The 27427-nt window shown below is 46.5% G+C and overlaps 1 protein-coding gene, 1 non-coding gene and 1 pseudogene across 12 annotated transcripts in view; all 3 read left to right on the forward strand.

Moving 5' to 3' along the window:
• Positions 1-2919: 2919 nt before the first annotated feature.
• Positions 2920-27427, forward strand: part of Trrap (transformation/transcription domain associated protein) — a 103697-nt gene continuing 79189 nt past the window's right edge. For 5 of the 11 annotated variants that reach the window (XM_050124363.1, XM_050124372.1, XM_050124368.1 and 2 more), the window contains exons 1-15: positions 2922-3749; positions 5904-6064; positions 6423-6472; positions 12403-12513; positions 13325-13429; positions 15379-15462; positions 17319-17375; positions 17547-17672; positions 19451-19528; positions 19693-19781; positions 20908-21004; positions 23368-23506; positions 24438-24516; positions 25778-26012; positions 27046-27412. In XM_050124363.1, coding sequence (XP_049980320.1) covers positions 5965-6064; positions 6423-6472; positions 12403-12513; positions 13325-13429; positions 15379-15462; positions 17319-17375; positions 17547-17672; positions 19451-19528; positions 19693-19781; positions 20908-21004; positions 23368-23506; positions 24438-24516; positions 25778-26012; positions 27046-27412 — 1717 coding nt within the window. In that variant the 5' untranslated portion in view covers positions 2922-3749; positions 5904-5964. Of the gene's footprint in view, positions 3750-4046; positions 4437-5903; positions 6065-6422; positions 6473-12402; positions 12514-13324; positions 13430-15378; positions 15463-17318; positions 17376-17546; positions 17673-19450; positions 19529-19692; positions 19782-20907; positions 21005-23367; positions 23507-24437; positions 24517-25777; positions 26013-27045; positions 27413-27427 lie in introns of those variants that run through there. The other 6 variants (XM_050124366.1, XM_050124369.1, XM_050124370.1 and 3 more) reach the window with 4 other exon arrangements.
• Positions 6143-6337, forward strand: LOC126489869 (small nucleolar RNA ZL1). Its single transcript, XR_007589034.1, has one exon. It is a non-coding gene; the product is annotated as a small nucleolar RNA ZL1 (small nucleolar RNA).
• On the forward strand, positions 9358-9483 carry LOC126489868 (uncharacterized; annotated as a pseudogene).

The following is a 27427-nucleotide window of genomic DNA, read 5'->3' on the forward strand; positions in this document are numbered from 1 at the left end:
TTGTAGTATGATTGGGCATCTCTTGGTATATTCCCAAGAGTGGTATTACTGGATCCTGAGGTAGGTTGATTCCCAGTTTCTGAGAAACCGTCACACTGATTTTCAAAGTGGTTGCACAAGTTTGCATTCCCACCAGCAATGGATAAGAGTTCCCCTTACTCCACATCCTCTCTGGCATAGGTTATCATTGGTGTTTTTGATGTTAGCCATTCTGACAGGTATAAGATGGTATCTAAAAATTGTTTTGATTTGCATTTCCCTGATTGCTAAGGAAGTTGAACATGACCTTAAGTATCTTTTGGCCATTTGAACTTCTGTTGAGAATTCTCTGTTCAGTTCAATACCCCATTTTTTAATTGGGTTATTCAGAATTTTACTGTCTAGTTTCTTGAGTTCTTTATATATTTTGGCAATCAGGCCTTTGTCTGATGCGGGGCTGGTGAAGATCTTCCATTCAGTAGGTTGCCTTTTTGTCTTAATGACAGTGTCCTTTGCTTTACAGAAGCTTCTCAGTTTCAGGAGATTCCATTTATTCATTGTTGCTCTTATTGTCTGTGCTACTGGGGTTATATGTAGGAAGTGGTCTCCTGTGCCCATGTGTTGCAGACTACTTCCCACTTTCTCTTCTATCAGATTCACTGTGGTCAGATTTATATTGAGGTCTTTAAAACATTTGGACTTGAGTTTTGTGCATAGTGATAGATATGGTTCTATTTTCATTCTTCTACAGGTGGATAGCCAAAACAATCCTATAAAATAAAGGAGCTGGGCGGTGGTGGCGCACGCCTTTAATCCCAGCGCTTGGGAGGCAGAGGCAGGCGGATCTCTGTGAGTTCGAGACCAGCCTGGTCTACAAGAGCTAGTTCCAGGACAGGCTCCAAAACCACAGAGAAACCCTGTCTCGAAAAACCAAAAAATAAAATAAAATAAAATAAAGGAACTTCCGGAGGCATTACCATCCCTGACTTCAAACTCTATTACAGTAATGAAAACAGCTTGGTGTTGGCATAAAAACAGAGACGTTGACCAATGGAATCAAATCGAAGACCCGGATATTAATCCACAAACCTATGAATACCTGATTTTTGACAAAGGAGCTCCCCTTTTCTACTGAGGACTATAAATAGCTCCATTAACAGTATCATAAACCTGGCTATCTCTGCATCATCCTTTTCTGATTGTCAAGACTACTGGTCTCTGTAGTTTCTACTCCAAGGCAGCAATGGGGTAAACATGTTATGCCCAGAGGGAAGTAACTGCCTTGTTTGAGATGAAATCCATGGCCCTATGTGCTAGACAACCATTCTACGTTCTGAGTGCAGTCGGTGATATTTTAGTTGCATAAGACTCAGTGTCTCTGAGGGAAGAACATACCAAATAGGGAGATAAACTCGAAAGGACCTAAGACAGGACTGCAGTAGCTGAAAGGTGATTCGTCAAGGCTGTGTGGCGGGCTCGCAGGCCCAGAACACCTTGGATGAGCTGCAACGTCTTTGTAGGTTTTAAGCAGAGGAGAGATTTGATTTAAATCGCCGAATAGGGATGAAGTTGACCCAGTACCTAACATGGAATTCAGGAGACAAATAAGCAAAACTCTAACAAAGTGATTACCTTGATAGAAAGAACTGTACCATGAGGGAGAGAGGTTTTCTTTTTGTGTGTGTGTGTGTCAATGTTAGAGCTTATATACATACCAATTATAGGCATGTGTGATATGCAATTTACCTGGAGTTTATGAAAGATAGATTTGCTTTGCTTTTACTTTCTTAAAAATTCATCTGTTTTACATCCCAGTCCCAGCCCGGCCCCCCAATCCTCCCTTCCCAGTCCCTTTCCTCCATCCTCTTCCATCTTCATCCAGGAAAAGACAAGTCTTCTATGATTATCAATAAAACATGGCATATCAAGTCGCAGTAAGACTAAGCACCTTCCCACGTATTAAGACTGGGCAAGGCAACCCAGTATGTGGAGTATGGTCCCAGAAGCCAGTAAGAGTCAGACAGCCCCCATTCCTGCTGTTATGAGTCCCATAAGAGGACATTTTTTTTCTCTTTCTTTTGAGGCAGGATCTCATCAGGTAGATCAGGCTGGCCTCAAATTCACAGAGATCCTCCTGTCTCTGTCTCCCAAGAGCTGGAATTAAGATTGTCTACCATGTCTGACATGTTTTTCTTTAGTAAAATGTACTTGTTGGTTTTTTTTTTTATCATTACTGTGTGTGTACATGGTGCCTGTAAGCGTGAGCGTGCAAGGGCATCCCTGTGCAAGTCAGTGGAGCACTTTGTGGAGTCAGTTCTCGCCTTCCTTCACACAGGTCCCGGAGATCTAACTCAGACGCAGGTCCTGAGCTTTTTCATCCAGCATTTGGTTTCAACTCCAAGGTAGCAAAGAGGTAAACATGTTATGCCCAGAGGGAAGTAACTGCCTTGCAACACTTCACCTACAAAGTATTGAGATTACAGGCGAGAGCAAAGTATAGGATGAAACCCAGGACTTCCTATGTGCGAAGTAAGCATTCCACCTTCCGAGCTGCAACCCAGTGAGCAATCTATTGAGCAATCTCACTGGCCCCTACCCTGTTTTTCTCTGTCTCTGGAAAGATACAAAACAACTCGCAGGGAACTGATTTGATCCGTTTTAGGTCCTTCTCAAACTTTAACCCTGCCTGTTTTGGAGGCTGTGATAAATGGCAGAACATAGACTTTATTTATAAACAGACAACTTCCTGCGGGAGGGAGGGGAAAATGTCATTAGAAACAATCCCCACATTGCCAGGGTTTCGGCTACAGCTAGTTCTTTTGTGGCAACAACAGACAAATACCGAAGCACGTTTTTTAAAGGGTCGTCTTAACGCCAGGGTTATTTTTTATTTTTTATTTTTTTGGTTTTTCGAGACACGGTTTCTCTGTGGTTTTGGAGCCTGTCCTGGAACTAGCTCTTGTAGACCAGGCTGGTCTCGAACTCAGAGATCCGCCTGCCTTTGCCTCACAAGTGCTGGGATTAAAGGCGTGCACCACCACCGCCCGGCTTGTCTACTGCTAATTTTGTCTTGGATGGAGGGTATCAACTATAAGCAGGACAAATGTGGTTGTCTCGGGGTGACCTAGCTGCTTAACAAGCTGACAGTCCATCTGCAACCTCCCCACCCCCAAAAAGCCTTCCTTGCCTCTTCCCGCTTGCATCAACTATGAAGACTCTCAGGTGGTTGAGACTATAGATCAGTAGTAGAACTTAGGCCTAGTGTATGTGAAACCCCAAGTTCAACATCCAGCATTGCAGGAAGAGGGGAAAAAAAGACGTCTCAGAGAAGGGAAGTCCAGCCCTGAAGGCCACACAGGCACTCAGTCTAACTGCGGACGAACTGAATAGGTATTTCGGGTGTCCATCACCCCTCAGCCTGGCCCCTGCGGGTTAAAAGGATTTAGGGATCACGAATCTTGAAGCTGCAGCAGCTCACAGCCCCTCAGGCCTGGGTGCTTCCCAGGTAGGTAGGTCACCCCAAGGCGATGATTTAAAAGGACAGCTCGCCCATCCAGGCCACAGCCGCCCTCCCTGCCCCGCCGCCCGCCCAAGCCGCACCCACTTGGGGGCGGTGCATCCTGGCTCAGTTCTCGGTGGGCGGACGCCGCGGCTTTAAGTAGGGGCGGGACTGAACGCAGAGCAGCGGCGGCGGCGACGGAGACGACGGAGAGGACGGAGAGTTCGCCGGCGGCCTGGATCCGATACAGGAAGCCAGCTGGCAGGTCCCGGTAAGCACGGGGCAGGCGGGCGAACGACCCCGGGAGATGCACGCGCGCGTGTGCGTGTCTCAGGCGTGAGGGAAGAGATCGGTGCAGCGCGACGACTCCATAGAGGGGCGGAGAAGACAGTCCCGGCAAGGCCGAGGTTCTTCAGGCCCCACGGGAGCTCTCTTTGGCTGGATCTGCCCCACTGCAGTCTTTAGCACTCCGCGGTGCTTGGCTGCGCTGGAGCGGACGGCGGGACGGCGGGACGGCGGGACGGCGGGACGGCGGGACGGCGGGACGGCGGGACGGCGGGACGGCGGGACGGCGGGACGGCGGGACGCGCAGCGCTATCGGTCGTGGGGATTGGCCCTCGGCGCTCGCCGTAGCTCAGCGGCCTGCTTGGGGGTGGTCGCTGAGCGTCTCAGGAAGGATTGGCGACAAAAGGAGGGAACCCGAAGACCGTTTGCGACGGGAAGGGATTGAGTGAGGAGTCACGGGGGCTGCGGCGCCCTACCAAAGCCATCCTGGCATCTGCGGGCCTCCACGCAGGCACCTGGCTCTCCGGGCCAGACGCTGAGAGTGAAGGTAGCGGTGGCTGCAGCGCCCCCTGGCGGCTCGGCGGCGCGGTGTCAAGCCAGCCGAGCGTCGTGGGCGGGGCGGACCCGACGGAGGACAGCGGACAGCGGGGCCGTTTGCCTTTTCCTTACCTGGGTAGGGGTTCCGTGGACTCGTGGGCATCCAGGTTTGAGGTCATAGCTTCCCGGAAAGTTCAAAACCTCCTTCCGGAATCCACAGGCGAAATAGGTTCTTCACCTGATGTCAGAGTCTAAGCCCAGGGGAAAGCTAGGCCGAGCCGCTGGGAGGCTTGGGTGGGGGCTTGGAAATGGCACATTTAATGGCTTCTAAGAAGAGGAATAAGTGTCTCAAAAAATCTGCGCAGATGTTGGCTCTATAGCTCAGAGAATAGAAAGCCCGCCTAGCATACCAAAGAGTCTGGGTTCCATTCCCCAAAACCTCCTAAACCTGAGGTGATGGGGCACAGGCTTGTCAGGGGTCAGGGTGCGGGAGGGTCAAGAATCAAGGCCATCCCTACCTAAACCCAGCTCCTCCTTATCCGAGCTTCAGGACATCACCTCCACAGCAGAAAAGTTAGATAAAAAGTTTGGGCAGGACTAGGGCTTCAGAAAAGACTGTGACCCTGAGTCTAGTTAGCAGTCCCTGGGTGTGAGGGCCCTGCAGTGTTTGGAGGAGGGACCGTGATGCGAAAAGGTAAGAGTTTAGTCAAGTCACCATAGCAAGGGCTGATAGTCTCCTTAGCTTTGGACTTTCATTTTCTCCCTACAGACAGGGTCTCAGATATTACGTGAGCCTGGCTGTTCCGGATCGCTCTTGAGTGCCAGGATTAAAGTCATACTCCACCACGCTTAGCTATTCTTACTTATTTATTTTTAACATTCGTTTGTTTGCATATGTGTGTTAGGCATGCATGTGGAAGTTACAGGACAGCTGCAGGAGTCTGTCCTTCCATCCCGTGGGTCACCAGGATGAAGTCAGTTCTCCAGGCTTGGCAGCAAGCGTTTTTTACATTAGGAGCTCGGGGCCAACAGCCTGTTCCCAACTCACCGAGGTGCTCTTAAAGCATTCTTTGGGGCCGGTGAGGTGGTGCTTGGGGTCAAAGTCAGATGACCCAAGCTCAGTCCCCAAGACCCACATGGTGGACGGAAGGAAGGGAATTCCCCAAGTTGTCCCCTGACCTCTGCAAGTGCGGTGTTGCACACAGCTCCCTCGACCCCAGTAAGTAAACGTAGTGCTAAGAAGAAGCATTCTTTGAGTATGATCTGTGCTTCGGCTGCAGATAAAATCTACAGCTTCCTGGACACTTCAGGGTCTTGGAGGTGATGCAGAGGAAAATGGTTTACTTATTTCTTTAATTATTGACACAGTGCTGGTGATGAAAGCCAGGACAAAGGCTCTACCACAGTATGTGTATTTTCTTTTGACACAGGGTCTCATGTAGCTCTGGCTGGCTTGGAACTCACTATGTAGACCAGGCTGGCCAGTCTCCTACATTTCCCACCATGCCCATCTATGTGTGTGTGTGTGTGTGTGTGTGTGTGTGTGTGTGTGTGTGTGTATGTGATTGATTGAAAGCTGCTAATGGGATGTTTCTTTTCACAGGCTGGGTGAGCTCATGGACTTGGTGCTTTAGTTTTGAGAAAGAAACAAACACAGAAGAAAGATGGCGTTTGTTGCAACCCAGGGGGCCACGGTGGTTGACCAAACCACTCTGATGAAGAAATACCTTCAGTTTGTGGCAGCTCTCACAGATGTAAATACACGTGAGTCGATCCTTTTTGACATATTGGGATAAATAACAACCTTAATGTTTGTCCTTGGTTTCCCCCTTGCTACCTTGTGGAGAAGCAAAGTGATGAACAGCATTGCTGGAGCCCCAGAGAGGCACAGTGTGTGTGCCTGTGTGTATGTCTGTATCCTTGTCTGTGCATGCACACGTGAGTCTGAGGATGGGTGTGGTGTGATTGGTGGTAGGGACCTAGCCACGTGCCTTCTTCCGGGCTGTGACAGTCAAACTGATAAGATCTGATTGCTTCTCTTTCTTAAGTCCAGTGATTTTTTTTTTTTAAAGCCTCCTTAAGGTAGTTTCAGTAACATGATGGTTTGTTTTGCCATTTACAGCCGATGAAACGAAGTTGAAAATGATGCAGGAAGTGAGTGAAAACTTTGAGGTATGAATTTTATGCTTTGCCTTTTTAAAAAATGACATTTATTTTGATTTTGGACTGTGTGTTTGCCTGTCCATGCCACGGCGCTATGTGCTGTTCACAGGGCAATCTAGGGAGGGGACTCTGTTTTTTCCTTCCAACATGTGGACCTAGGGATTGAACTTGGGCCATTTTGATGGCCCTGCAGTTTTCTTTGTTTCCTGGGCTTCCTATTTTCACACTCAGTGTTTATTAGTATTTGCTATCTTATCGTGTGTAAGATGTGTGTGGGGTGCATACGCCACCACCGTGTTTGCATGGAGGTCAGGGATAGCATTGTGGAGTGGTTCTCTCCTACCTCTACGTGGGTTCTGGGCATCAAACTCAGGTTTTCAGCTTGCCGATCTGGGTGACAACTTGACCTGCGAGTCATCTTCCAGCCCTTTAGTCAGTCTTTCTAAAAGTTGTCTTTAGTCGTTGTTACTTGTTATGGTGTGGGGGAGGGTACAGAAGCGCTGCAGTGTGCAGGTGATGTCAGAGCACACTGGGAAATGGTTTTCTCCTCCCGTCTTCACCTTTATGTCGGCTCTGGGGACTGAACTCGGGGCTTCAGGCTCATATGGCAGGCACTTTCACTACTGAACCATCTGTACAGCCCAGTTGATCCTTTTTCTGTTATTGACTCAGAGGTCACTGATTGCAAAGGCTAGCCTGTGATAGCATACTCCTGTAATTCCAGCAGTGGGAAAGCTGGAGCAGGAGGACTGGCAGTAACTATTCAGTGCCAGCCTGTATATATGTACAGCTCTGTGCCAGCCTGGGCTATATGTACAGCTCTGTGCCAGCCTGGGCTATATGAACAGCTCTGTGCCAGCCTGGGCTATATGTACAGCTCTGTGCCAGCCTGGGCCATATGTACAGCTCTGTGCCAGCCTGTATATATGTACAGCTCTGTCCCAGCCTGGGCTATATGAACAGCTATGTGCCAGCCTGGGCTATATGAACAGCTATGTGCCAGCCTGGGCTATATGAACAGCTATGTGCCAGCCTGGGCTATATGTACAGCTCTGTCCCAGCCTGGGCTATATGTACAACTCTGTCCCAGCCTGGGCTATATGTACAGCTCTGTGCCAGCCTGGGCTATATGAACAGCTCTGTCCCAGCCTGGGCTATATGAACAGTTCTGTGCCAGCCTGGGCTGTATGTACAGCTCTGTCCCAGCCTGGGCTATATGTACAGCTCTGCCAGCCTGGGCTATATGTACAGCTCAACACCAGCCTGGGATACAGTGTGAAAGTGTTTGGGAAAAAGGTTTTTCCCCTAAACACTTACTTTGTGTCTGTTTGTGCTTGGGCACATATGTCCCATGAAGTGCATGTAGAGCTTAACAAACAGCTTGCTTTCTACAGTGTGGGTTCTCCTTTAGGCTTGGCAATAAGTGTCTTTACCCCCAGTGCCGTTTACCCCATAGAGTCTAGGCAACTGGTGGTATTTCAACAGGAATTTGAAACCACTCAGGATATGGCCGTCTTCCTGGTGGCAGTCTCAGTGTCATGTGCAGGTTGTTGGCTTTGTTTTGGTTGCTGTGCGGTGGCATTTTTATTTTTAAGGGGGCTCTCTTTACATGTTTTCACTTGACTGCATTCAAGTTTATGTTGTGATTGGTTATGTTCAGGTGAGTGCTCATCTGACATGATGGGCTGTCAGTCACTTCTGATTCCAGTGCTTCAGATGTCTGTCACCTTAATAAAGCCGTGCTCCCTTCTGGGTTTCTTATATTTGTACCATTTTATATTGTCCCACAGATCGCTTAGACTCTGCCTGCAATTGGCCTTTGATTTGTTTTTACACTGGAAAAGTATTGTTTGATTTTATAAACAACAACAAAACCCAACAAAGATCTTTGGTTTGATGTGTATCTGTATGAATGCCCAGCTGTGTGCATGAGTACCACATGCATGCAATGCCTGTGGGGGCCGGAAGAAGGAGTCAGGCCCTGGAGTTAATGGAGCTTGTGGAAGCCATGTAGGTGTAAGAAAGTAAGTCCAGGATCCCTGCAGGAATAGTAGCTCTCCCTGGAGGTGGTGGCACACGCCTTTAATCCCAGCACTCAAGAGGCAGAAACGTGGATTTCTGTGAGTTCAAAGCCAGACTGTTCTACAGAGAAAGTTCTAAGATAGTCAGGACTAAAACCAAAAAAGGAAAAAAAAAAAAAGTAAGATCTTTTAACGGCTGAGTCATTCTTGATCTAACTTTAAGGATACTATCATCTCCAAACTTTATTTTCAGTTTGTTTTCCACGTTTCTAAAGTCTCTTTATCTTCAGTTCTAGGTTTTTCATTGTGCTCCTTGGATTTCATTTCTCTGTATAGTCCCTGTTTATTTGTTCACACGTTCTCTTATGCTTTTGGTTTCACTTTGTGAACAACTGGGCATTGAATGACTGGAATGTGTTCTGAGAATTGTGTCACTGGTCAGTTCTGTTATTTGAGCATCATTGAGTATACTCACAGACATAGATGGGATAGGTCAGTCAATCAACATAGCCTCTTTAGAAAATTACAGTTGTACCGTGTGTGCATATGCAAGTATGTGCACAGACATGCATGTCATGGCACATGTGCAGAGGCTAGAGGGCAACTTGAAGGAGTTGGTTCTCCCTCACTGTGTGGTTTCTTGGAAGGTGCTGTCCAGTGACCAGTACCTTTCCCTGTGAGCTGTCTCACCAGCCTGCCTCTTAATATGACCCAAATCTGTGTGGCTCCTGCCAGTGTGTAACCGAGCAAACTGTTTGACAGAGGCTTTGAAAGACACATATATTGAAATAATGATGACAAGCCCCTAGAGAAGTCTGCCTATGTATCCCAGTCAGGCAGCATCATGAGACTGTCTCAAAAAATCGAGAAAGTCTGTAGCCAATTGAGCTGACCTAGTTCCTTTCCTGGCGGGGACAAGGAGTGTAAGGATTGCAAGCAGCCTCCTCCTTGGGTGTGTAGGCAGCTTATGGGATGCCCTGGGGGACTTCCAAGGCAATTTTCTTGCAGATAATCATGTCTCCAGTTTCATTGCTGTCCCAAGCCTTGGCTCCAGGAAGATCTGCAGGGTGCCTTTGGGAAGCCCCAGGACACAGTGGCCAGAGTTCATGCTGGCCAGGTGATTATGTCCTTTTTCCCCAAACTGTAAAATAAGGAACGTGTGAATGAGGCCTTGTGTAGAGTCAAGCTTTAGTTCTCTGACCAACAGAAGGCCCCTACCTCAAAGACGTGGGGCTGCACCATGTTTGATGCAGGTGAACTTGGAGATACAGTGGCTTGTCCCGTCGCTGCTGACTCAGATACATCCACAGTTGCTGCTGCACCATGTTTGATGCAGGTGAACTTGGAGATACAGTGGCTGGTCCCGTCGCTGCTGACTCAGATACATCCACAGTTGCTGCCTGGACAAATGGCAGCCTGCATTTCTGAGGGCTTCCCCTGACCACACCACACCACATCACGTGTAGTATGAATCTCCCATCCTGTGTGTCTTTATAAAAAAACAAAGAAGCTACAGACGCACAGTGGAGTTAACCCAGAAACCACAGTGCGGGTGTTTGCTGTGGGCTTTAACCACTGCACAGAACAGAGCGTGCTGCACTTTATCTGAGAGCAGCACGAGCCTGTTGACATGAGCATTGCCTGGGTGCTCTGATGCCTGTGACACCACAGGCTCATAGGCAGGACTTTCTTGGGCTCCTTTAGGATGTGACAGGACCACTGTCATGCGTGGTTCATCATTATGTGGTATCTATTGGCTGCTGTAAAAGTCTTATCTTTTTTGAGACAGTGTCTCTTTCTGTAGCCGTGGCTGATCTGTAGCTCAGTATAGAGAGGGGCTAGCCTGAAACTCAGAGAACTGCTTGCCTCTGCCTCTCCAGACCTGGGATTAAAGGGTTTTACCACTATTTGTGGGTTCTCCAAAGATAGTTTATTTTATGTGTATGAGTGTTTCTATAAGTGAGGACCTAAATGACACCCCTCCTTATCCAACCCCCCCCCCCCCCCAGACAGTATCTGGCTTTGTAGCACAGAACAGCCTCTAACTCAGGATCCTCCTGCCTCATCCTTGTGCTAGGTTACAGGCATGCACCTAGCTGACTGGCTTTGGAGGTCAGTCTTGAATGTTCAGTATTTTTCAGAGCATTAACATTTTTTTCTTGGCTTTGCTTGAATTTATTTGTTATTTACTTTTGTTCAAATTACATTTCTGTGTGTACTTGGAGTTTGCATGTGGAACTCAAAGGATAATTGACAGGAGTGTTCTCTCCTACCATGTGGGTCCCAGGGATTGAACTTGGCTCATCATGTGCGGCAGAAAGTTCATCAACCCTAAATGCCTTGTAACCTGATGTATATATAGAACAATGTGCCAGGTGGTGTGATCCACATGTAGTGTACAGTGGTCAGGTGAAACATGGCTTCTCAAAACACTGTCTCTTTATGGAGAGAATATTCAGAATCCTTTTAGCTCCTCCCTCTATCTTCTTTCTATCTATCTATCCATCCATCTATCTATCTATCTATCTATCTATCTATCTATCTATCTATCTATCTTTGTTTGTTTTTGAGCTTTTCAAGACAGGGTTTCTCTGTAGCTTTGGAGCCTGTCCTGAAACTAGCTCTTGTAGACCAGGCTGGCCTGAACTCACAGAGATCTGCCTGCCTCTGCCTCCCAAGTGCTGGGATTAAAGGCGTGCGCCACCACCACTCAGCTTCCTTTATTTTTATTATTATCATTTGTCCTTTTTTTCCCCTTAAACAGAGTCTCTCTATATAGTCCTGACTGTCCTAGAACTCAGTGTGTGGATAAGGCTGGCCTTGAACTCATAGATGTTCACCTGCCTCTACCTCCCGAATGCGGGGATGATTGGCTCTCTCAGAGGTACAGAATGTTGTTATTGATAGTCACCCCACCCTGAAGCAGTGAGCCAGAATTTGTTCATCGCATTGGTCCACCTTCCCTGTCTCTCTTCTGTATTCTTTCCAGCCTAGTTAGTATTTTTTGCTCAGGTTATATGAGTTATTCAGCCTTTAACATGAGTGAGGCTGTAGAACTTACTTTTATGAGCAGCTTGTTTCGTATAGCGTAGTGATTGTGCGTGCTGTTCTCTTTTCCCCAAAGGACAGGAGTGGATCAGATTTTTTTTGAATGGTTGAGAATTGCAGTTCACTGTATTTATGCACCACATATGTTGAGCCAGTCATCCTTCGACAGACACTTCATTGCTGTAATTTCTTGTGCTATTGTGTCGTGTGGTGCTGGGAACCAAACCCAGAACCTCAGGCCGACTAGGCAAATGCTCCACCTTTGAGTGTGTGTGTGTGTCTTTGTCTTTGTGTGTACCACGTGTATATGGATCTCTGTGGAGTCCAGAAGAGGATGTTGAAGCTCTTCAGGCTGGAGTTACAGGTAGTTGAGATCTACCTGCCATGGGTGCCAGGAACCAAACTCAGGTCCCAGAGAAAGAAAAAGGCAGAAAGCTTAACTTGTGTGCCATCTCTGCTACCCCCTACCATATCCAATTTTAATAGTAAATTTTAGTACTTAATTCTCTTTATTAGACTTGAGATCTGAATTTATTTAGTGTGGTGTTGTCTCAGATGCTCCTGAAAGCACTGGGATTACTGTCAATCTGGAAGTGTTTAGCTGTCTCAGTGGTTAAGAGTGTATCCAGCTCCTGCAGAAGACCGGCCTGGGTTTGGTTCTAGCTCAGTGACTTGTGACTCCAGTTCCAAGGGATCCGATGCCTTCTTGTGTCCTCCTCGGAAACTTGGATGCAGGTGGTGGTGCACATAAAACCTCATGCGGGCACAAGCATGAATTGAAAAAAATGTTCTCTTTGAGCTTGTTGTATAAATTGAAAATGAAAATAAACACATACCTTACTATGCCTTTCCTTTTTCACTGCCACCTAGAACGTCACGTCGTCTCCTCAGTATTCTACATTCCTGGAACATATCATCCCTCGATTTCTTACCTTTCTCCAAGATGGAGAAGTCCAGTTTCTTCAGGAGAAGCCAGCCCAGGTAATCTATTCACAGTAGCAGGGAAAGAAAAATGGCACGTGGAGGATCAGAAGTGAAAATGAATAAAGTCAAAGAATGGAAGTTCACCCAAGAGTGAAAGAGGTTTTGTCATCAGGGTAACCACTCAGGACTGCTATCTCTTTGACTTTATCCATCTTTTCTGCAGGTTCAGTTATTTGCATCTGTCAGCTAGGGGTGTGTGTATGCGGATTAGTCAATTGGGCACAAAAGAGGGCTGCTGAGATCACTCAGCAGACAAAGGTGCTGGCCCCCAAGCCTGAGAACCAGAGTTCAGTCTGGTGAGACTTAAATGACAGAAGGGGAGACATGACCCCTGAAGGTTGTCCTCTAGCCTCTGCATGTGCTCTGTGATATGCCCACGTATAATAAATCAATCAAACAATTAAGTGTGACTGAAGAGCTGACTCAGTGATTAAGAGTCTATGCTACTCTTGCAAAGGGCCAGAGTTCGGTTCCCAGCACCCAGGCAAGATGGCTCAAAACAGCTCTCGAACCAGCCAGACCTGGTATCTTTGGCTTCCTTTGGCACCTGCACACCTGAACAATCAAAAAAAAAAAAAAAAGAATTCTATAGTTCAGCATCACCTCCCAGTACCACAGTGGAGTTGTTACAGAGTTATGGAGTTACTGAAGATGAATGATCTGCACACATACTGTGGGTTACATGTGAATTTGCAGGTCTCTAAAGGTCAAATCCCTCTTAGGTGGTAGTTGGTGTTGCTGGGTACAGTCAGCCATGTTAAACAGTGAGTTTGGAACTTCTGTGGTTTACTTTGTGTTTCCTTGTCAGCAACTGCGGAAGCTAGTACTCGAAATACTTCACAGGATACCGACCAATGAGCATCTACGTCCTCATACGAAAAACGTTCTGTCTGTGATGTTTCGATTTTTAGAGGTAATCTCTGAGAATTGTCTTAACAGCCATGTTTAAAACATTCCATGATTTTTCTTGCTATAAATCCAATCGTCTAAGACTCACTAAAGATCTGCTTAAATGAGCTTACACAGAGAAACCCTGTCAAAAAAAGATCTGCTTAAATGAGTGAAATTTTTCTTAATGTCTCTTTATGTCTCTTTATGATTCAGAAAGATACATATTTGAAGACTTTTTTTTTTTTTTAAAGACAGAGTCTCACAGTGCAGCCCAAGCAGACCTGGAACTCCCTATTTAAACCAGGCTGGCCTTGAACTCAGAGATTCACCAGCTTCTGCTTCCTGAGTGCTGGGATTGAAAGTGTTTGCCAACACACCTGGCCCTTTTTTCTTTTTGAGACAAGGTCTCACTGTGTAACCCTGGCCTTCCTGGAACATGTTGAGTAGACCAGGTTGGCCTGCCCTTGTCTCTGAGGTGGTTGGGATTAAAGGCATGTGCCACCATGTTCAGAAAGACCTTAGGTTCCTAGGTGAATGTGTTTGCTATATTTTTGTTTTCTCATGTCTTGACGAGTTTAGAACCCCATTGTGCCTCAGGCCCTTGAGAAGATAAAGTTTTCTTAGGAGACAGTCTTGGGATCTTGCCTCAGCTCTGACCACATTGGCCACATTGCCTACGCTCTCTGAGGCTCCGTGACCTCGAGGGTAGAACGTGGCTGGTCCCTCCCTCACAGAGCAGAGCATGGGTCTGCACTTAGCACCTGGTCCGGTCCATAGAGGCTGCTCAGTACCTGATTGTTTTCCCTTTGTCTTTTGATAACATGGGTTGAGCATCCCTTACCCCAAATATTTGGGAATGGGAGTATTGGGGATTTTTATTTTATTTTGGGTTTTGGAGTATTTGTATATACATAACAGGATATTTTAGGGCTGTAGTCTGAGCCTGAATGTGAAGTTCGGTCAATTACCACGGGCACCTTCTGTAGGTAGCTTGAAGATAATTTTTTAAAGCCTTTTTTACAGTATCTGTTTGTTTTGACTTAAAACCATTATGTGAAGTCAGGCATAGATTTTCCTAGTTGTCAGGTGCTCAAAAACTTTAGGAGTTCAGAGCAGTTCAGGTGTTGGGTTTTTGGATCAGGAATGTGCAACCTGTATTTCCAAGCAGTGAGCCATTTTTTGTTGTTGGTTTAAGGCAGGATGTCATTTAGCCGCTAAAGCATCGCATCAATTCAGGCTTGTTATGGTGGACACCCCTCTAATACCAACATTCGGGAGACACAGAGTGCTCTCATTGAGTTTGAGGCTAGCCTGGTAGAGTGCCTAGCATGCGTGAAGCCCTGGGTGTTCCATCCTCAGTACCACATAAACCAGGCTAGGTGAAGCACAGTTCTTTTTTTTTTTTTTTTTTTTTTTTTTTTTTTTTGTGAAGCACAGTTCTTACCCCAGCACTCAGGACTTCAAGGTCATCCTTGAACTTAAAGTGAGTTCAGATCAGGCTTAGGATACATGAACCCCTATATCAAAAGGGAGGAAGAGGTGGTAATTCATGCATGACTTGCTCTGTGTCATATATGCTAGGTTACCTTTCTCCGAGTTATCCTAATGCATTGGTGGGATGCTGTTCAGATGGCCCAAAAGACTGTTGCTCTCTCTGTCTAGGACTGCTGGATTTGGGAACTGTACTTTTCAGCAACTCAAAACAAGCTGATTGATTCAGGAAGAGAAACACGTAGAAAATGCCTAGATGGTTTATTTTTGTTTTCTTTTGAGACAGAGTCTCACTATGTAGTCTTGGTTGGCCTGGAACTCGCTGTGTAGATCAGGCGAACCCTAACTCTGCCTGCCTTTGCCTCCCAAGTACTGGGATTAAAGGCGGGCACCACCATTTCCGTCAACATTTTATCTTAATCTTGAGATTAAAATGTGTTCAAAAATGTAACTTGATTTTTTTTCTGTTGTTGTTTAAAGACTGAAAATGAAGAAAATGTTCTTATTTGTCTAAGAATAATTATTGAACTGCACAAACAGTTCAGGCCACCAATCACGCAAGAAGTAAGTTATTACCTCTCTCTCTCTCTCTCTCTCTCTCTCTCTCTCTCTCTCTCTCTCTCTCTGTGTGTGTGTGTGTGTGTGTGTGTGTGTACAAATGTGATATGGCATGTCCTTGGTATTCAGAGGTCAACTTGGCGTGGTTGGATCTCTCCTTCTATGACTTGGGTCCCAGGAATTAAATTCAGATAGTTAGACTTGGTAGCAATTACCTTTACTTTGTGAGCCATCTTGCTGGTCTTTACCCTTACATGAGTTGACTGGCCCTTTCCCTTACATGAGTCTATTGAACAAGTACTGTGTAGAAAACAGAGCCTCAGTTGGGAGAAATTGTGTATCCCCTACTTCCCTCTGCTCCTTGTCTTGTGCTGAGTAATGGAAGGGCCTTTTCATGAAGCACATAGCACACTTTAAGAATATTCCTGCTCAATGCTCCACTGTTCTCCTCTTTAGAGCTGTCTTTATGATTTCTGTTTGCATGAGTGTACAGATATCTCCCTGGATTTGATGGACTGGAAGTTCCAACCATTTTCTTTTGGGTAAGGATAAAGGAGAATTCTGAAGTTGGAGCTGGTTTGATCTCAATTCTGTAGCCCAGCAGTAGAGTGATGCTGGGTAAACTGTAGCTTTGGGGGCCCAAGTTCTTTGCCTTGTAAATGACATGTGTGCAGATGTCCATGGAGGACAGAAGAGGATGTCACATCCCTTGAAGATGAGTTTACGGGAAGTTGTAAGCTGCCCGGTGTGGGTGCTGGGAACTGAACTCACGTTCTTTGCGAGCAGGAACTGCCCTGAACCCCTGAGTCCCTTCTCCAGTCTTGATTTTCTTTTTATCAGCATATTTCTGGGCACTTAAAATCTTTTCCATTTTTTGTTTTTTATTTCTCCCTTTTTTTGTCTTTTGTTTTGAGACCAGGTTTCTCTGTGTAGCCCTGGTTGTCTTGGAACTCACTTCGTAGACCAGGCTGACTTTGAATTCATAGAGATCAACCTACTTCTGCCTTCCTGAGTTCTGGGATTAAAGGTGTGTGCCACCACTGCCCAGTTCAAATTTTCTTCTTAATGGCTATTGCCAAATATTTTTCATTTATGGACGAGGTTATTCAATTAACTAGGCTTGCAGAAGTGGGGTTACTGAGTCAAGAGTACAGTTCCAGTGCTTCACATGTGTTCAGACTGATTCTGGGAACCCTGGTTGGTTGATTGATAGTATGAGAGTCTTTATTCTTGAATCATCTCAAACATGTGTTTAGTCAATTACACGTGTGTTTATTCATTTTATTTTTAAAATACATGTATGTTATCTTGATGGATGTAGCGTGTGTGTGGTTGCCATCTGAGATGAGAAAAGGGTGCTGGATCTCCCAGAACTGAAGTTACATAGGCAGTTGTGAGCTGCCAGATACATGGGTGCTGAGGATCCAGTCTGGTTCCTCTGTGAGAGCAGCCAACCCACAATCCACTGTTTTCTAAGAGCACATAATGGCCTTTCCTAAGTGTTCATCCCTTGGCTGTTTCTGAGATAGAAAATTGGTTTCTGTTCATCAGTATCTTTCGGTCTCATGTTTTTCTTCCTCTTTGTGTGTGTGTGTGTGTGTGTGTGTTTTGCTTTGCTTTGTTTATGTCCATTGCCCATTTGTATCTTGCCTGGTGGTAGTTCCTACCTTTTAATATCATTAAAAGGGTATTTGTGGGGTGGTGGTGGTGGTGAGTGTGCCTAAGCACATGTGTGGAGTAAAGAGAACAACTCGGGCATGTCTTCAGTGAGGTGTCAGGCTTGAATAGTAAGCGCCTGACCCCCTGAGCTGTCACTGACCCTATAAGTATGTTCTCAAAGCGTTTCTGGTTTTTGTTTTTAGATTCATCACTTTTTGGATTTTGTGAAACAAATTTACAAGGAGCTTCCAAAAGTTGTGGTATGTTTGTGTTAAAGCTTGAGTTTATTGCTTATATTTATTTAACACCTGTCCCAAGTGTGTTTGGAAAGGTTTAGTTAAAGAAGTGACTGGGGTGGGTTTCTGGTTCTAGGGTAGGTAATACTAAAGACAAGCACACTGTTTTGCCATTACTGTCTTCTTTCTGTGCAGAACCGCTACTTTGAGAATCCTCAGGGGATCCCTGAAAACACAGTACCTCCTCCAGAAATGGTGGGCATGATCACGACAATTGCTGTGAAGGTCAATCCTGAGCGGGAAGACAGCGAGACACGGACGGTGGGTGTTTCTCCCTCCCTGGTGACAGCCTTGTCTCGTTTTCATGTTCTCTTTCCAAATCTGTGGCTTCTCTATTTGTTAAAGGGGGAAATGAGTTAACTTAGACCATTTGGTTTTCTTTTTTCCTCTTTTCTTTACCTGGAGGCACAAGCCTGGTCCTGCCCTATATCATGGAGGTGGTGAAGGTGAGCCCTTGGGCACTGGTGATGTTTGGCTGTAAAGACCAGCCTACCACCAGGCGGTGGTGGTGCACACCTTTACTCCCAGCACTCAGGAGGCAGAGGCAGGCAGATCTTTGTGAGTTCGAGGCAAGCCTGGTCTACAAGAGCTAGTTCCAGGACAGGCTTCAAAGCTACAGAGAAACCCTGTCTTGAAAAACAAAACAAAAAAAGACTAGCCTACCAAGGAAACTGAGGTCTCTTACTGACAAGAGTAGCAGGCTAGGCATGGGGCAGAGAGATTCTGATCTGCTAGAAGTCCTTTGAAGCTATAGGTAAAATTGAAGTTCTCTGGGCCAGAGAAGACCCAGATGGTCCTCAGCCCCACTCTGGTTTGATGACTCTAAAAGTTTGTGAACCTTCCCCTCGACCTTGTTTTTCCAGTTTTTATCTGGAAATCTGTGTCTTAGACTCTGCAGAGGTAAAATGAGTGCTGTTTGTCACGTAGGAGAGATGTGGTGACCTTTTGCCATGACTCATTTTGGGGGCTGAGTTGAGAATGTTTTTCTGGAGCTAGGGGCATGTGTCTGTTGGACGCTTGCCTGCACGCATGGAGGAAGGCCCAAGGCTCTATCCTCAGCCTTTGGACAACTGAGCACGCTGGCGCATGCCTCTGATCATAGCACTAGGAAAGTGTGGGGTCAGTTGAAGATGCCTCAGTGCATAGCAAATTGGATGCCAGCTTGAGCTACATGTGACTGCCCACAGGAAGGCATTTTAGCATTTGTGCTTGTACTGAGACAAGACTTCCTCTTGTGCTGAGGAGAACCAAACTGAGTTTTAAGCAGAGCTCAGTCCATTGCTTACTGGTAGTGTGCATCTGCCCGTCTTTATGTTTTAAGAGTCCCGAAGAAGCTCCTTCAGCCTCTCCTGGATTTACTATAAGCATTTTTCTACATATAAATATCAAATAAAGCCTGTAGGCTAAATTGGACATTTGAAGTTTTTCTTGTTCTTGTAAGTCAGATATTGGATTTAAAAGCTGGGTGTGTTGCTGGGCTGGGTAGCACACATCTTTACTACTGGCTCTTAAGAAGCAGAGATGGATGGACCTCTGAGTTTAAGGCCAGCCTGATCTACATTATGAGACCTTGTCTCGGGGGAAAAAAAGAAAGGAAGAAAGAAAAAGAGACTGGATGTTGGGGTACATGGTACATGACTGAAGCAGTAGGATTGCTGTGAGTTATAAGTTCATCTTGGCCAAGTAGTGAGTTCAAGGCCAGCCTGGGTCACATAGTCAGACTCTCTCAAAAACCAGACAGTTGGGACTAGTATTGCATGCTCACAATCCCAGCATTTAGAATGCAGAGACAGGAGATGAACCAAGAGTAGGGAGGCCTTATCTCCAAACCAGGCTTCCTATTTCACAGACATACCCACAACCCCCAGATTTCTTAGGTGATTTGAATCTCTTTGGATTTCCCCAAGATTTTGCCATCTATGAAGTAGCACTCTGTGGACTTAGTGTGGGTCCTCCACCGATACTTGCAATGATGTGTCGGTGTCTGTGTTCATTGTGGTCCTTGTTGGTACTGACGGTTGCCTCTCTGCATCTCACAGCACTCCATCATTCCCCGAGGATCACTTTCTCTGAAAGTCCTGGCCGAGCTGCCCATCATTGTTGTACTAATGTACCAGGTACGTGTACCCCTTAACCATTTTTTTTTCATGTGAAAGTTCATGTCTAGTTTCCTTCAGCGAGTCAGATGCACAGGGAACCCCGGTGCTCATGGTCTCTGTGGTCTGCTAGATCATTCCATGGTAGATGAATGTAAAAACACCGTGCTTGCTGTTTCCTACAGCTGTACAAACTGAACATCCACAATGTCGTTGCCGAGTTTGTGCCCTTGATCATGAATACCATCGCCATCCAGGTCTCTGCACAAGCCAGGTAAGGGTTCCTCAGGCCGTGGCAGAGCTGGCGGCACAGGGCTTTCTCCAGCCAGTGATTGCCACTGCCCCATCCTTGAGATGTGACAATTGCTTAAACACACTCTGTGCACTTTGACTTATTTAAACTCCTATTGACATAGTGGTGGTGGCTATGATTTTTCTAGTTTCTTTTTACAATTTTTTGTGAAGTTTTATCTATCTGTGTTCTGTGGGTGTGAGTGTGTGCATGTCCATGATGTGCTGGAGAGGTCAGAGGTCAGCTTGCAGAAGTTAGTTCTCCTCTTCCATCTTGAGAGTCACAGCAGTTGAACTCAGTTTGTCAATTTTGGCAGCAGGTATCCTTAGCTGCTGAGCCATATCCTGGGCCTCTTAGTTGAAAACATGCTCTGGGAGTTTGTTTTCTCTCATCTTAGAAGTTCCCAGTGTTTCTAGGCATTGCTTGTTCTGACTGTTCCTTGAGAAAGCTGAAGCGTGTGACATCTAGGGCTCCCTGCTGAGGAGGAACAGGCCCACTGGATCCATCCTTGTCTTAAACCAAATAGCATTCCTTAAGGACACCCTCTGCTGATGTGCAGCCCCTCTGGCTGTGAGGTCCTTGAGGAGCATCTGAGGAGTGACCGTCTCCAGCCATTCCCAGAGCTTGTGTTAAGCACACGGGTGCACTGAGGAACGTAGATGATGCAGCATGGGAGTCCACATTAGGAGTACTGTGGTGTGGTTTGATTTGGGCCTTTTAGAACTTCTGTGTTATTTGATTTTTATTTCATTTTTAAAAAGTATGTCTATGTGTGGGTATATGCACAGGAGAGCAGTGCCCTTGTAGGCCAGAAGAGGGCATCAGGTTCCCCTGGAGCTATGGTTTCAGGAGGTTCTGAGCTGTCCATCATGGATGCTGGGCAGGGAACCTGGGTTCCCTGTAAACAGCACGTGCTCTTAACCCCTGAGCCGTTTCTCCAGTCCCCTTCATGTGTTTAGAAACTGTATAAAAGTAGATGCACTTGTGCTGCGGTGGTGCTGTGGTCTGTCTGGAAATGAAGGAACTTCAAGACTTAGTAGTCTCTCTAGGTGTTTAATTCCAAGTCACTAAAGGACTGATGTTGGACTTGTATTCAATTCCTGCCCAGGCAACATAAGCTTTACAACAAGGAACTGTATGCTGACTTCATTGCTGCTCAGATCAAAACGTTGTCATTTTTAGCCTATATCATCAGAATTTACCAGGTAAGTTCATGGATTTGATTTGCTGTTTTTTTTTTTTCTTTCATGTGTATGTGTGTGTGCTTTGAGTAAGTGAGTATTTGTGAGTATGCGATGCACATGTGTATATGTGTGTTTATAAATGCATGCACATGTGTAGAGAATAGGGGTTGGTGTAGAGAATCTTCCTAGATCACTCTCTGCATTCTTCTTTTTGAGGCACAGTCTCTAAAATCAAACCCAGAGCTCATTGTATGGTTAGTCCTGTGGGCACCGTGCTCGGGGTCCTGTCTCTACCTTCCAAGGGTGGAATTACTGTTGCCATGCCAACCCAGAGTTTATGTAGGTTTGGACAATCTGACCTGATTGCCTTGCATGGCCAGGACGTTAGCCACTGAGTTCTCTCCACACCCTGTTTTTGTTATTACAAAATTGATTTTCTGTGCATGTGTCCTTGAATTGACCATTGCTTCCAGTCACTGCATTAATTTATAGACGGTTTCTGTCCCCCTGAAGTTTCCTGGCCATTTATAGTCAGTTTCTTCCTGGCATCTCCAGTTCCTGGGAAACCCTGGCCTGTGTTTTTTGTCCCCATAGATTTGCCTTTTCTGTTATGTAAGTGGAGTCGTATTCTCCAGGGTGGTGTCTGAACTCATGTCTGCTGTCTTTCACTAGGCAAGGGTGCTGAGATGTCAGGACTGAACTGTTTCTCTGAAGTCAGTAGGAAAGAGAAAGGGGACCTGACTCTGTCAGTAGGCCATGTTTTTGTTTTTAAAATTTTCCTGTATATTTGTGTATAGTTGGTTCTCTGCTTCCTCCTCTAAGGGGTTCTGGGACCTAACTCAGGTCACCAGGCTTGCATGGCGAGTGCTGTTACCTCCTGAGCCATCTTGCTCCCCCAAGCCCATCTCTTCCTTTCTTAAGATGTGGATCTTCTCCTTTCTCTAGATGAACTCTCTAGACCAGGCTGTCTTTGAATTCACAGAGATCCGCCTGCCTCTGCCTCCGAGTGCTGGGTTTAAAGGCGTATGCCAGCAAGCTATGTAATTTTTAAATAAAATTTTTGTGTGGGCAGTCAACAATTGTTCTAAAGTGTGGCATAAATGTAATTCTGATCTGTTGCAATAGAATTTGTTTCTCAGCCTTTTTGTTTTTGGAGACAGGGTCTCCGCTGGCGTGGAACTCTGTAAGGGTTTAACAATTGTTTTAAGATAAAAACCACTTTAGATTATAGTCTTACTATGCAGTCCAGGCTGGTCTTCAACCCATCTTCGGTAATCGTCAGAGTGCAAGATTGTGAACATTGACCATCATGACCAGATAAATAAATGAAGGTTTTGTTCCTTGGTGTTGAGTCAGGAAAAGATGTTTAAAGCTCCTCAGAGTTGCCCTTAGCCAGTCTCTTGTCACTGAGGACTGACTGAGCCAGGCTGTGGTGGCACACGCCTTTAATCTCAGTACTCGGGAGGTAGAGGCAGGCAGATCTCTTGAGTTCGAGGCCAGCCTGACCTACAAAGTGAGTTCGAAGACAGTAGTCAGGGCTACACAGAGAAGAAACTCTAAAAAAGAGGACTGACTGATTTTTGAACCAGAGACTTACTGTGTAGCTTTCTGGAACTTGTTAGGTAGACCAGGGTAGACTCACAGATACCTGCTTACCTCTGCCTCCTAAGTGTTGGAATTAAACGTGCGTGCTACCGTGCCTGGCATTTGCTTATTTTAAAAAGATGTGCCCGTGTGTGTGTACCTGCCTGTGGAAGGTAGAAGAGGACATTGGGTCCTCTAGATCTTGTTACAGGTGATTGTGAGCCACTCATCATGGGAGCTAGAAGCTGAAAGGGGGTCCTCTGGAAGAGCAGCCAGTGCCCCTAACCTCCGAGACATCTTTCTAGCCCCGAATATTTTTTTTTTTTTTGGATTTTCGAAACAAGGTTTCTCTGTAGCTTTGGTGCCCGTCCCGGAACTAGCTCTTGTAGACCAGGCTGGCCTCGAACTCCCAGAGATCCGCCTGCCTCTGCCTCCCGAGTGCTGGGATTAAAGGCGTGCGCCACCACCGCCCGCCCGAATATTTTTTAAAACAGGTTTTAGCATCTATTTTCTCTCTAATAAGGAAATAATGCATATTTACTATTGAAACTTAAAAATCAATAGAGCAGTACAAATGCTGCATCCACACTTAGACCATGCAGAAGGCCATCTATCTGTCCATGTTGTCATACTTTCCCTTCAGGGTGACACCGGCTGCACGGCTCTGTGCACACACGCGTACACACTAAAACATTTTGGGTGGTACTTGCTTATTAGGCCTAACGATCTGTGATAGGACGAACTTCCTATCTCTGCTGCCTCCCACTGAAGTATGACTGTTGTCTTCCTTGCTGTGGCAGGAGCTAGTGACCAAGTACTCTCAGCAGATGGTGAAAGGCATGCTCCAGTTGCTTTCCAATTGCCCAGCGGAGACTGCACACCTCAGGAAAGAGCTCCTCATTGCTGCCAAGCACATCCTCACCACGGAGCTGAGAAACCGTAAGGCTAGCTCTTCCTTGAAGGCCATGTCATCTTCGGTGCAAGGCCTGGAGACTTCCTGGAGGTTCTACATGGTCTTGGCATGTCTGTTCTTTCTTTATTGCTGCCTAGGAATTTTTTTTGGAATTTTTGCATTTTCTTAATTTTTTTGGTTTACTTTTATATACATGAATATATGTGTGTGTTAACTTGGATCTGTGTAGGTCTGTGCACATTTCTGCCTGTTGTCTGTAGAGGCCAGAAGAGGGCGTCAGATCCAGAGAATGGAACTAATTGTGAACTGCTATGTGGTTCTGGGAGTTGAACACATGTCTTCTACTGAGCCAACTTCTTTTTTGTGCTTTTTTTTTTTTTTTTTTGAGACAGGGTTTTTCTGAGTAGCCCTGGCTGCCATAGAACTCATTCTGTGAACCAGGCTGCCTGCTTTTGCCTCACAAGTGCTGGGCTTAAAGGCGTGCACCGCCACACCCTTTTGTCCTCCCTTTTAAGATTTATTTTACTAATTGTGTGTGTGTGTGTGTGTGTGTGTGTGTGTGTGTGTGTGTTGGGATGAGAAACTGCAGGTGGCCAGAGGCATGACATGTGCTTTACTTTAGAACTAAGCTGGCTGTACGCCGGTCTTGTTCCAGAACCTAAATGTCCCGGGTGCTTGTTGTTCATAGTCTTGGTTCATTCTCTTATGTCATTGGTTGTGAGCCTAACCTTTAAAGGCTGAGCCATCTCTCCAGCCCATCTTGGTCAGTTCTCTAACAACAAACATTCCCTGACCGTGTCTTTGTGGGCAGGTTGTTTGTGTGGCCCGGGGAGAGCCAACATCCCACTTCACAGTGCCTTTCTAGTCTTTTCTATGCCCTTTTCTTCACCTACCAGACCACAGACTGACCACTGTGGAAGGTTTGTGAAGTCCTTTATATTCTTACGTGTTTCCTAGAGTTCATCCCCTGCATGGACAAGCTGTTTGATGAATCCATCCTGATTGGCTCTGGATACACAGCACGGGAGACGCTCAGGTACAGCATTGTTAGACCCAGGATGCAGGCCTGGTTGGCATGATGTCCAGGGACAGGAAGGCCTGCATGATGGGAGAGCTCTAATGCAGGCAGGCCGCTGGGCCCTACTCACCTCTTGAATTTAGAATGGCAGTAGGTTTCGAAGTGTGGGAGTGCTTAGGTTGTTTTAAAAACAAAAACAACGACGACAAAAACAATTCTTTAAACATTTTTGGAATTTATTTGTATGTGTGTGTTCATGCACTTGTGCCAAGGTGTAGAAGTTAATGGACAGTTTGTATGATTTAATAGCCCAGGAGATATTAAATATGTTGTCATAACATATAGAGCATTAACCTGTCAACTAGTTAATATTTTGAGACAGTGTAGCTAGGTAACCATGGCTCACCCGGAACTCAGATTCTACCTCCCTCTGCCTGTTGAGTGCTGGGAGTAAAGGTGTGCACCTCCACGCCTGGCACACTGTTGGGAGTAAAGCTGTGCACCACCATGCCTGGCACTCTGTTGGAAGTAAAGGTGTGCACCACCACGCCTGGCACACTGTTGGTGTTTGAACAGTAGACCCCACCCAGTACACAAACAAACTTAGGCATTATCCTGGTTAGTTGTTGTTGATTTGCCATCATCTAGAGCAGTGGTTCTCAACCCCAAAGGGTTTCTGACCCATAGGTTGAGAACTGTTGCCTTCAGGAGAACATTTATCCTTGCCAAGAACCCATCAACTGTCAATAGCTGATCTAGAGAGTTACTTGAAAAGAGAGAACCTCTATGAAGAATTGCTCCTGTCAGATCGACCTATGGTCAATTTATGGGACATATTCTTGATTGCTAATTAATAGAGCACAGTCCACCGCGGGTGGCACCAACCCTAGGCAGGTGATTCTGAGCTGTTCAAAAGCAGAGTGATTGAGCCAGTGGCAGGGTCCCCCATTGTTGCTGCTTCAAACTCTAGCTTGAATTCCTTCCCTGAGTTCCTGCAGTGATAGATTGTGACCTGAAAATGTAAGCCAACTAACCCTTCCCTCCCTCCCTAAAGTCAGCACCAAAAAAGCCAACGATGTCAGGAACTTTGTAACTTGGGTTAAAGTCAGCTTTTCAATATGTAGAGTGAAACACGACAAGACAGACTGGGCCTTTCAGTTAAGCAGCTGGGAGAGGAACAAGGGTCTGGGTGGGCACTAAGGCCATGCTGGACCCTCCTCCCTTAGCACTGCAGTCCCAGCAGTGGCTACAGGGAGTACAGTGACGTCTCTTCCTGCAGACCCCTCGCCTACAGCACACTTGCTGACCTTGTACACCACGTTCGCCAGCACCTGCCCCTCAGTGACCTGTCCCTCGCCGTCCAGCTCTTTGCCAAGAACATCGATGATGAGTCCCTGCCCAGTAGCATCCAGACCATGTCCTGCAAACTCCTGCTGAACCTGGTGGACTGCATCCGCTCCAAGAGTGAGCAGGAGAGTGGCAACGGCAGAGACGTCTTGATGCGGATGCTGGAGGTGCCTACTGCTATGGCTTATCTTGAGTTTTATTAAATGTAGGCGGCTGAGGTGGCCAGATGGGAGTTAGGCCACATTGTTTAAATCCTGGGTCCTCCTGCTGCCTGCCGGCAGCCATGCTCGGAAGCTGCTTTTTTCTGTGTGCTTCTCTTCAGTCTCGGGATGGTCAGCATCTGTCTGGCAGGGCTGCCCTGAGAGTTAGAGCAGCTTGAAGATACTCTACTCCAGTTAGTGTCTGGGGGAGGGATGAAAGGTTTTCCATAGCACTGAAGGGCCACTCCAGGATGCTGCTCACCCAGCTCAGAAACCAGTGGCTGTTGACCTTTGTGCAAATGTGTGTTCGACCACAGAGCCATTTTAGATGTCCTCAAGGCCCATCATATTTTTTTTTTTTCCTTTTTCTTTTCCTTTTCCTGGATATCACTTTGTAGATCAGGCTGGCTGGCCTCTAACTCGCTGAGATTCTCCTGCCTCTGCCTCCTAAGTGCTATGATTAAAGGCATGTCCAATCACTGCTTGGCTCTGTTTTCTAAAGATTTGATTTTAAATTTTAGTCATGTGTTATGTGTGTGTAGGGCATGTGTTCATGTGTGCCAGAGGCTTTAGAGTCCCATGGAGCTCATTCCATCCCATGTGAGTGCTGGAAATGGGTCTTAGGTCCTCTAGAACAGATGTGTCATCTTTTCATAGCTGCACCATCTCGGCAGCATGTTTTGTATGTTTAAGGCAAGGTCTTGTTGGCCTGTAGTTCACCTTGTAGCCTCTCTGCCTATCCAGCCAGCCTCGGGGATCCCTGCTGTCTGCCTCTCTAGAGCTGGGTTTACAAGAGCAAGCTGCCATACCCTGATCTGCTGCATGGGTTCTGTGAACTGCACACAGATCCTCTTGCTTGCAAGGCAGGCACTTTTCAGACTGAGCAGTCACCCCTTCTGATGTCTGTTGTGGTGATGGACAGGATGACATCAAGTGGTTTCAGATGTTTGCCTGTTAACTTTTAACTCCTTCCCTTGACCCAAATTTCTTTTGCCATTAGGTTTTTGTCCTCAAGTTCCATACTATTGCCCGGTACCAGCTCTCAGCCATTTTTAAGAAATGCAAGCCTCAGTCTGAACTGGGAGCTACAGAAGCCACGCTGCCTGGGGTGCCCACGGCCCCTGCTGCCCCTGGCCCAGCACCTTCCCCAGCCCCTGTGCCTACCCCTGCTCCCCCTCCTCCCCCGCCCCCAACCCCAGCCACCCCAGTCACCCCAGCCCCTGTGCCCCCATTTGAAAAACAAGGAGAAAAGGACAAGGAAGATAAGCAGACATTCCAAGTCACAGACTGCCGGAGTTTGGTGAAAACCTTGGTCTGCGGCGTCAAGACCATCACGTGGGGCATAACGTCATGTAAAGCACCTGGTGGTAATTCTACTCTTA

The sequence above is a fragment of the Alexandromys fortis genome, unplaced genomic scaffold (assembly GCF_014885135.2).
Source record: "Alexandromys fortis isolate MF-2015 unplaced genomic scaffold, M_Fortis_MF-2015_v1.1 scaffold_227, whole genome shotgun sequence".
Taxonomy (NCBI): domain Eukaryota; kingdom Metazoa; phylum Chordata; class Mammalia; order Rodentia; family Cricetidae; genus Alexandromys; species Alexandromys fortis.